The 11,015-nt window shown below is 40.8% G+C and overlaps 1 protein-coding gene across 1 annotated transcript; it reads right to left on the bottom strand.

The window, feature by feature from the left end:
• Positions 1–6,455: 6,455 nt before the first annotated feature.
• LOC146220744 (uncharacterized) lies at positions 6,456–7,781 on the bottom strand. The gene is made up of 2 exons (XM_084694240.1): positions 7,461–7,781; positions 6,456–7,240 (listed from the first exon to the last, which is right to left on the bottom strand). Exons 1-2 carry the CDS (start codon positions 7,779–7,781, stop codon positions 6,488–6,490), a joined length of 1,074 nt encoding a protein of 357 aa, XP_084550366.1. The 3' UTR covers positions 6,456–6,487.
• Between the last annotated feature and the right edge of the window lie 3,234 nt (positions 7,782–11,015).

The raw sequence follows: 11,015 nt of genomic DNA on the forward strand, positions 1-11,015 counted from the left end.
TCACATGACACAATATTTGGAGGACATCCTCAGACTAAGGTTCCGAGTAGGCATACCAAATTTGGTGTCACTGTCTCAAAGAACTGCTGAGATATTACTTCATTTCCTGTATGGTGGCTTTCCTGATGACTTTGATTGGCTGTCACGGACAAACGGTTGTGGGGATCAAAATGCTCTACCGTAACTTTTGTGCGGCTTAGTCTGAAGATCATCTCTGTTAATTTTCAAGAAGATTTAACAAGAATTGTAAGAGGCGTAGGCTTTCAAAGGTTTTTGATAAAACCGGAAATAGCGGAAACTTTATATAACCGGAAATTGACGCCATGGTGTGCATTGAACTCGGCTTGATCCAGGGAATCCAACGGTATCTCATTTTTGAAAATGGGTCATACGGTTCAAAAGTTGCGTGTGTAAACACAAGTCCAACTTTGACCCGTTGGTGGCGCTAGAGTGACCGAGTGTGGGACATGAAACTTTGTGAATTGGACCAGGGGACTGTCCCCAATGAGTGTGCCAAAATTCAAAACTTTCGACCATGCGCTTATGGGGGCTGCCATAGACACCCAGTCCTAAGAATAATAATAATAATAATACTAACAATAACAATAGCTTCGCAGTTGGCCCCTAACAATAATAATAATACTAACAATAACAATAACAATATCGGCTCTACCGAACAAACGGTTTTAAAAATGGAAAATCCATCTGACACCTTTTTGAAGCTTGGTCTGAAAATCATCTGTGCCAAATTTTGTAAACATTTGGGGCATGTAAAAGGTTTTTACACTTTTCCATTAAATCCAAAATGGCGGCCGCGTCAATTCGGTTGTTATGAAATATTATCGATGGTCAAGCTTGATAACTCACAAGACATCAACAGACAAAGAAATTACTTTATTAAGGTAAACACTTCAACATTTATTAGCCAAAACACGTTTATGCTTCCGGCCACGCCCCCTTTTACTCACATGACACAAGTTTTGGAGGACATCCTCAGAATAAGGTTCGCTGCTTGGCCCCTAATAATAATAATACTAACAATAACAATAGCTTCGCTGCTTGGCCCCTAACAATAATAATAATACTAACAATAACATTAGGTGCCTCGCAGCTTCGCTGCTTGGCCCCTAAATATAGCTGCAAGCAGCAATGGAGGGGCCAAGCAGTCCAGAGCAGGACATGGCCTCCATAGCACTTGCTCAACAATTAAGTCACAATAACCTGTTGCACTCATTGCAACACACCAAGTTTGGTTGAAATATCTGTTTGCGTTCCAAAGTACTGAGTGTTCAAACAGTTTTTTTTCTGGTATAACACCACAGGCCTCCTCTGCCCCTCGTGGGAACGATGGAACCCAAGTTTGGTAACAATTGCACAAATGGTTGCTGAGTTATGCTCTCACGTGTCTTTTGCGGCTTCGCCGCCGCCTTTGATCGGCTCTACCGAACAAACGGTTTTGAAAATGGAAAATCCATCTGACACCTTTTTGAAGCTTGGTCTGAAAATCATCTGTGCCAAATTTTGTAAACATTTGGGGCATGTAAAAGGTTTTTACACTTTTCCATTAAATCCAAAATAGCGGCCGCGTCAATTCGGTTGTTATGAAATATTATCGATGGTCAAGCTTGATAACTCACAAGACATCAACAGACAAAGAAATTACTTTATTAAGGTAAACACTTCAACATTTATTAGCCAAAACACGTTTATGCTTCCGGCCACGCCCCCTTTTACTCACATGACACAAGTTTTGGAGGACATCCTCAGAATAAGGTTCGCTGCTTGGCCCCTAAATATAGCTGCAAGCAGCGATGCGGGTTCCTCCTCAAAATGGCAAAATATTATAAAAGGGTACAATGTAGAAGCAAAACGATTTCATGTTTGGCCAACAACAACAGGCTGAATGGGGATTTGAACTCATGAGCGTAAGGTTACAAGTCAGTCTCTCTATCCTCTCTGCTACACACCAACCGTTGGGAACCATGAGTGATGTCTGAGAAGTCTAGTGCAGTTGTCCCACATTGGTAACAAATCAAACTAAACCTACTATATTCAACCGTGTTGGTTAAACAGTACTAACTAGTTCATTCACTGTGTTAATGAAATGCACTCCACGGCTACAAGCTAGCTAACGCTATACACGAGTCATTAACTTAATCATGCAAGCCCAGGTAACAAAACAATTGAGATCCATTCCCTTTCGACTACAATACCTTAAGAAATGTTGCAACAAGCTACAGTCTGAATCACGGATATAACTCTATGACATAAGTTACAATCAGGGGGTAAATTGGGGTTTGATATATCCGGGGGCTCTGTGGTTTCTGGGTTTCGATGGCACATGCGTATGCAAAGCCTACTAAACAGGTATCCTACTCAGTTTAATGACTAACGCAGACTACCTAACTCACTACCCATCGAATCATTTTGTATAGTACTACTATGTGCCTCTTTCAATTATATCTTTTAACATATGAAACGTTGAGATTGTATCATCTTGCAGTAAAAACATGAAAAACTGAACCTAACAACAGCTAGGCTAGGCTAGCTCATAACGTTAAGTTCTCGTTCTCGCCAAACAACGGTTAGGATCTACTGAAATTACTACCAAACTTAACTTTACGCTAGTAGCCTAACAAACTCATTCACTGTTGACTATATATATATAATATATTTAAGTTGTATGCATAATTTGTGATGACTTACTTTTATTTAGAAATTGCTTCTCTTAGATGCTTGTTTGCTTTCATACCTTGTGGCCGAAAATAACCGGAAATTACCAGGCTTCACACCTGTTTTTAGGTCACTTAATGATTTAATCATAGACATTCTTTATGTCTATGGATTTAATGGCCAGACATGGTAAAACAACAAAACTTTATTTTTCATCAAATGCATACAATACATTTTTCTTTAGCATGTGGCAGCACAGTAAGAAAAAAGGCAGTGAACACATAACCGACAGCACACAAGCCTATAATACCAACAGTAGACTACATCGTAAATGGCAAACCAAAAGGGTAGACAAGCAACAAGTGAAACCAACGATCAATTGTGTTGACTTTCTATAGAGCAAGCCAATCATGACTTTTTTAGTTGTTAATTACGAAAGGCAATTCACCTTTATATTAACTATAAAATAAACAATTAAACTAAACATTTAAGTAAATTGCATACCTTTGAAAAGACTGACTTATTGTCTGTTCTAAACAAGAAATGTTAATCTTTCCATCAATCAAGCTGTTGTAGTGAATATATATAATTTAGTGACTTTCTAGAAAGTTTCTGAGAAAACTGCAGCCTTGTGTTTTGATACTTTGTGCTAATAATATGAACAAGACACTGATGTGTGCAGGTGGCTACAGCTGTATCTCCATGTATAAAAACCCTGTCTCTGGAGAATGTTTCATCAGATGCCGACAGACTACCCAATGTGTGTCAGGTCCTTTCTGCAAAAAGCTATATTCAATAAATACTTACTACATTCTAGCAGCTTTGGGTGTATTCTATTGGATTGTCTCTACCGAACAAACGGTTTTGAAAATGGAAAATCCATCTAACACTTTTGTGAAGCTTGGTCTGAAGATCATCTGTGCCAAATTTAGTAAACATTGGACAACATTTGGGGCGTGCAAAGGTTTTTACACTTTTCCATGAAATCCAAAATGGCGGCCGCATCAATTTGGCTGTTATGAAATATTATTGATGGTCAAGCTTGATATCTCACAAGACATCAACAGTCAAAGAAATTACTTTATTAAGGTAAACACTTCAACAGTTATTAGCCAAAACACGTTTATGCTTTCGGCCGCGCCCCCTTTTAGTCACATGACACAATCTATGGAGGACAACCTCAGAATAAGGTTCCGAGGCGGCGTACCAAATTTAGTTTCACTGCCTCAAACAACTGCTGAGATATGACTTCACTTCCTGTTTGGTGGCTTTTCTGCTGTAATTTAGAAGAAGATTTGACAAGAATTGTAGGAGGAGTAGGCTTTCAAAGGTTTTTGATAAAACCGGAAATAGCGGAAAATCTATATAACCGGAAATTGACCCCGTAGGGTGCGTTGAACTCGGCTTGATCCAGGAATGGAATAATTGTTCTCTAGTGCCGTTATTTCTTAACCAGTTGGTCTTACCTAATGGCTCTGCGCCGCTCCGCTGTAGTGGACACGCACGTTAGACGCTTTACTGTGCGTGTCCACTACAGCGTCGCGGAGCGTCGGCTTCCAATTCATTTTCAATAGTGATGGGCAAATCGAGGCTTTTCAAAACACCGAGACAATTGAAACATTGGAGTCGGGGCCTTTGAAACGCTCGAAACCTTTACTCAACAGCGACATCTGCTGGCAACTACGAACATGGCATAACTAACGGTGGCGTAGCTAATTACATATGTCGTTCTGAAGGAAACTTGTGGTTGTACGGAATTATTGCCGTCTGCAATGCAGAAAGCGTGGTATCGAATACGGGAGCGATGGCTTTCATGTAACAAATAAGTCCAAATATGATTTTCGAACTGTTTGAGACGATAAACTCAGTGTACAGTTGTTACATACTCATAAATATATACTGTATAGGCTATATATAACGTTCTCTAACAGTCTCCAATTATCTTAAACTATCTTAAACTCACAAATCTCACTTTTCTATATTTGATTGGCTTCGAGATGGTTTTGGGAGCGGTGATCCCGCCTCCTTCTACAGAGACACGAAACATTTTTAACATATTACAAATCTTTTCTACAAGTACACAAATATTTGTTTACAGTGCTCCATCTCCTGGCACTAATTTCACGCCATACCATAGTCTCGCGCATTCAAAACCTTTGGCTTTGCCGCCTCATTTTATACCCCAACACGTCAGAGTCTTTTGGCAAGTACGAGACAGGTTTCGTTCAAGATCACGTCACAAAACGTTTCGAAACACTTTGACACGTGACCGGAAGTGTTTTTAAAACCCGTCTCGAAACGTTGTTCCGATGCAATGAGTGTTGAATGTGTCGGGACAGTATCGACACCTTAGTACCGAGCAGCCCATCACTAATTTTCAATGAAACCGAGCGTTGACGCTCGTGTAGGGCATTGTGGGAGCGTACGCGATCCTCAACGCCCGGTTTCATTGAAAATGAAATGGAAGCCGCGACGCTGTAGTGGACACGCACAGTTATACGTCCCCGATAGATGAATGACACGCGCTGCCCGATTGCCCTGCCTGAACCAGCTGCGCTTATTTCTTCCTCGCGTAATTCGCTAAGTGCAAGACTCTACTTCCGCTCCCTTGTGTACGTGTCCATTCTTCCGGCAATATGGCGATGTTTTACACAAGATGTCTTCAAGACCTGCCCAAGCTGACAATATCAGACGTCCACACACTCGTCCGGAAAGGATGCTCTGCACCCCGGAGTAAGTGGGAAAAAGGGTACAGTACAAGATGTACTTTTCTAGTTTAATTGACAACTATGAAGGTAAGTTTGAAATTGACAGCCAAACACATTCACATTGTGGGATTGCTAATTAGCTAGCAGTAGCTATGTAGTTAGCTAACATTTAGGTCAGTTGTCCTTTAGAGATTTTAGGTTTGTAGAATTATCGATTGATTTCAACGTTCAATGTTTTTTAGTTGAGATGCATACGACCAAATCAAAAACGCAGCACCCTGAAAAAGTGCTAACTTTTCAGAACCAGATGAAATGATTCAATCGGGCGCAGCTGTCTAAACGTAGTGTGCGATACTAGCGTTGGGCTACACATGTCAATTTCGGATTAGTATGAGATGTCAGAGGTGGGCCTACCGAATAGTGGTGTTGTCTAACGTTACATGAATGATGTTGAATTCCTACAGTGTCAAACAAAGATTCTGCAGGGAGGATGACCGTCAGGGCTGTCTGTTATAGGTCAATGAGGAAGCATGAGAAGCCTCACAACCTCAATATTTTACTGTTGATTGTTCCTCTACAGGTACACTCTTGCACTTTGAGTTTCATGTTGTTTAATTGTAACTTGTATGACTGCATGCTCTTGTGGTTCTTCCCTTTGGCACTAATTTGGTTTTTCACAATGTATGCTTCATGTATTGGCTGCTTGCAATGTTTGGGGCTACCTCGTTGTTATGATCAGTGACCTATGCTCTTTTGTAAAGCTCTCTCTTGGAAGTCGCTTTGGATAAAAGCGTCTGCTAAATGCATAAATGTAAATGACTATCTGTTCAGATTAACAAATCTCTACAAAACCAGAGCTAATGTCACTAATGCAGGCCTACAATTGACTTGAGACCATACCTTTTGAAATGAGAGTCTGAGTGTAAATAGTGTGGATTTTTGATATTGGATCATTGAGTAAGTGTTCAATATTTCCTTATTAAATTCTACATGTTCAAATGTAATCTCTGGTGCATTTTAATTTCAAGTCAGTAAAAACCCAAAGCTAATGTAATGATGATAATGACACAAATATTTGTTTTGAAGAAGCAAGATAGATGTTTAATTCATTGCTGAGTTGCCCATGTCTTCACTAACGGCCCATTCTGATAATTGACCAGGAAGCAGGCCACACTGAACAGTTCATCAATGTTCCCGCATGTAGACAGTGGTATGTCCTTGTCGAACAGTTTGTTCTCTTTCACTCTCCTTATGCACCTCTCCACATGCACTCGCAGACGTGCAATTGACTGTGTCTGTATGACATCCTCTCGACTCATTTGTCGTTTGTTGCTGAGAAAGGCAGGCCAGTACACCTTACAAGGAGCAAGGTTGTCCACAACAAACCCTTTGTCCACTATAATTGCCATATCTGGCTTCAGCCGCTTGACAATCCCAGACAGCTTGAAGATCTCGCGATCACTCATAGAACCTGCATACAGTCCAGACACAAAGGTGACAACACCGTGGGGTGCCATGCCAATCATGGCCTTGAATGTCGTGTGCGATTTGTAGGTAGAGAAAACCTCACTCTGAAGGAGCAGAGAGGATGGCGTCTGACAGAATATCTCTGTACAATCAAGGATCACCTGTGTATCAGAAAAAGCTGCAAACTCAGATGGCAGGTGAGCTCTCAATATCTCTGGAGGAATCCAAAGGCGCTGGCTTCCCAACAGGCAGTACAGGAAATGAGTCCATGTGGAAATGATCCAACTTGTAGGAGTGCGGTGAATGCTGAACCTCTCTGCTAGGTCCCTGAGAGGAAAACCCACTGACAGGTACATCAGGAACAACAGAAACTCGTCAATGGGTCTCAGTTTCTGTTGAGATATAAAACAAAAGCCTCTGTTTAGTTACCTTGACATTGTTATTACAAAGTATACATTTAGAAAATAATACCAACATCAGCCGGTTGACTTTTACTTTTTAGTTAGATGTAGTTAACTCCACAAACCAACAGGGGCAATTATGAAATAAAACATTTTGTGTCTAATTTCAGAGTTACATTAGGCCTACAACTCTGCACGTCATGTTACCTACCGTTGTTGGGTGATGGACTGTGCTGATGCTGGCAGAGGCTGTCTTGGTGCTGGTTATGCGCACCATCTTGTGGATCACAGCAGGATCAATTAATCTCCAAAATGCCATGAAACTCCTGTAGGACACAAACCAAGTATAAAAGCGCACGTCCTTGTCTGATGCAGACAGGCGCTCTATCCCACAGCGCTGGCGAAGTTTGAGGACTTCCAACTGCTGCTGTAGCTCCCTAATCTGGCAACGTAGAGCTTCGTTCTCGTCGGCCAAATTACTAGCCCTCGCTCCTGTTTTAGGGACTACACAGTAGTCGTGATCCGGAGCCATTTCGGTCTCCAAGTGCGAGTCTGACTCTGGTGCGGGACTCTCGGCCCGCGGACGCCTTTCCCAGACGCTCGGTCTGGGCGTAGGTAGTTTGTACCCATTCCATGAAAAGAAAACTGGTACCGCTCCCTTCTTCATCCTCAACCTTGCGGAAGAAACGTTTAAATCAGTCTGCTTAAAATGCCGACTACAGACCCGGGTGTTCTTGGTCGGGTTGAAGTCATCCCTCCGGATATTCTGCATCCACTTAGCCCGTACCACAGCGTCAACGGGGAATGCATGAAAGCTGACTACTTTGTTGAAACAAGACGAAACGGTACATAATGGCACACAACAATGAAGTGCTGAGGATGTCACTCTCTGAAAGGCAAGTCGCTTTTTTCTTTAATCCTAAAAACACTCATTGTGAAATAATGATCTCTCTGGTCATTTAACTTGTTCGCTGTTTTCTCCCGCTCTCGCTGTCAGATCGCCGGAAGTTGTCACCGGAAGTACTGCCACACACATTCAAGTTTAAACGTCAACCCGCCGCCATATTGTGCACGGAGCCATATGTTGATCATGAGTGATGAGGAAATCATCACGTGCTTACCGCTAGACCAATAAAGTGGCCGCTTTTTGTAACAACATTTAAAGAGTCCAAGATGTTTTCTCAATCAATCTCATCAAGTAGCGAAAACGAGGAAATTAAGGCCAAAGGCCAAACCTTCAAAACTACATGGTAAGGATTTTAAACAATGCTATATGCATCTCACATCCATAAAGAATGAAAAAGTATTTTATCTGCCACGGTGGAATACATTCAAAAACAGGCTAAAACGGTTGCTTGGCTTGCAGGGTGAGAATCAGAAAATAGTGGAAACATACATTGTCTAAAAGTTGAGTTTGACAATGTTCCCGAAGACACTGGGTTTCACTCCACTTGCTACAGGCGTTTCATTGACATTTATGGCAAAGGCAAAAGAAAGGCATTTTCTGTTGCTTGTGAGACAGATGAATACCTGACTGCATTTACAAATCTGGGTACCAGTTTTAACCTGGACCAGTCTAACTTTGTTCGTGTTCACGTATTTTATTGTCAGATGCACAGAACGACACAAGGTCAGACTGGGCACTGAAATTCTTAAGACAAGACAATGTAAGCACCTAGTGTTACAGTAGTCAGACTACTTTTATTAGGTAACGAGTAACTTAATTCATTACTTATTTAATTGAATGAATTTGTTACTTGTTCCTTGTTCAAACAAGTAACGCGTTACTTAATTTAGTCTTTTGGTTGTAGCTAAAAGTCTAGGAAAGTTGAGGCTACTTTTCGCTAGGTACCTACAAAAACGTTTTTGTAGGTACCTAGCGACAGGTGGGTTCCCATTCGTCTCATCTTTTGGTGAGCAGTCTCACGAGCCCAATTTAACCGGCGTCATGGTCATTGAGCCGATCAGCTAAATAGTTATGTAAAGACTTGCATGTACAGGCCAACGTAATGTCACATTAGATAATGTATTGAACTCTAGCTTGTGTGATGTGTTGCTGTATCGTTCAGTGGTTAGGTTTAAGATTAAATTACAGTAAGTAAAATAGTCTGGTTCTGTACATGATGATGAACATGGTGAACACCATTTTGCTACCATATACCTAGCTATAGCTTAGCTTAGTTTTGCTTTTAGATTAAAACCTAGCCCTGGTAAATTGTAGAGCTAGCTAACTACTAGACTTCTGCCTGGCATTTTACAACATTATTTATTGAAAAGTTTCTTGATTCAAGAACTTCATGCAAATATTGCTTTTCATTATGGTGGATTATTACCTTGATCTGTCTTGCAGTGAGGATTGATCATGTTATATGCGAGTGACACTGAATATTCAGTACAATATGTGGTATTGCTGAGGTGAACCGATTAAATGCGCCTTCTGGGCATAAGAGTGAAGGTGATTTGTCTTAGAAATAAAATACTTTTCTTAATGTAACGCAAAAGTAACTTAACGCCTTACTCTCTACAGCAAGTAACATAACTAGTTACTTTACAAAGAATGTAACTAGTAACTGTAATTAGTTACTTTAAAAAGTAACGTTACCCAACACTGCATATAAGTACACAGAACATAAATTACATCTATGCTAAGCTTAAATAAGTAAACCGCCTAAATATACAGATAAATATGAAAATACACTATACTAAACCCTAAATACACGTAATAACCTATTCCTATAAACTTATTCTAAACTAAGTGAAGTACAGTAAAGTATAATAGTGCAATATTACTGCAACCAGGAGCTGAAAGTGACAGTGTGTAAGTGACTAGTATGAAGTGAATCAATGTCCACATCAATGTCCATTCAGAAGCCTGATGGCCCTTGGATAGAAACTGTTGTCTAGTGTGCGTGTGCGTGACCGAATGCTGCGGTAACGCCTGCCAGCAGGCAACGGGGTAAAGAGACTGAAGGATGGGTGGGAACAGTCTCTTAGAATCCTGCCAGCTTTCCTGAGGCAACATGTGTGGTAGGTGTCCTGTAGGGCTGGGAGCTTCCTGCCGATGATGAACTCAGCAGAACGGACCACACTACATAGGGCCTTGTGGTCCATAGCTGCCATACCACATTGTGATCCAACCGGTCAGAATGCTCTCTATAGTGTATCTGTAAAAATTTGTGAGAATGACTGAGTCCATGCCAAACTTATTTAGTCTCCTCAGGAAGAAGAGGCGTTTTCTGAGAGATTGTTACCACCCATCATTCAGTCTTTTTACCCTGTTGCCTTCTGGCAGGCGATACCGTAGAATTTGGTAGCATTTGATCTCACACACGCGGACTGGACAACAGTTTTTTTCCAAGGGCCATCAGGCTTCTGAATGAACATTGATATGGACATGGATACACTTCTCACTAGTCACTTTAGTCACTTTACACACTGCCACTTTCAGCTACTGGTTGCACTATCAGCAATATTACACTATTGTACTTCACTTGTCTTAGGTTAGTTTAGGTTTATAAGGTTAGTATAGGTTATTATGTGTATTGTGTATTTAGAGGTTTACTATACTGTATTGAATATTGTATATTATTATATATTGGAGGTTTATTATATTTTTGCTTATCATAAATGTAATCTATGTTCTGTGTACTTATATGTTATGTTATGCCAGGTTGCATTGTCTTGAATTTTTCAGTGACCAGTCTGACCTTGTGTTGTTCTGTGCATCTGACAATAAAATACTTGAACTTAACAAGAAATCCTAGCT

Source organism: Hypomesus nipponensis, chromosome 27 (genome assembly GCF_054491055.1).
Source record: "Hypomesus nipponensis isolate SF chromosome 27, ASM5449105v1, whole genome shotgun sequence".
NCBI classification, from domain to species: Eukaryota; Metazoa; Chordata; class Actinopteri; order Osmeriformes; family Osmeridae; genus Hypomesus; species Hypomesus nipponensis.

Excerpts from the sequence above, each read along its gene's own strand:
- LOC146220744 (XM_084694240.1), bottom strand. The coding sequence starts at position 7,781 with ATGGCTCCGGATCACGACTACTGTGTAGTCCCTAAAACAGGAGCGAGG. Across the intron at positions 7,241-7,460 it reads CAGTCCATCACCCAACAACG|AAACTGAGACCCATTGACGA; the intron begins GTAGGTAACATG and ends ATATCTCAACAG.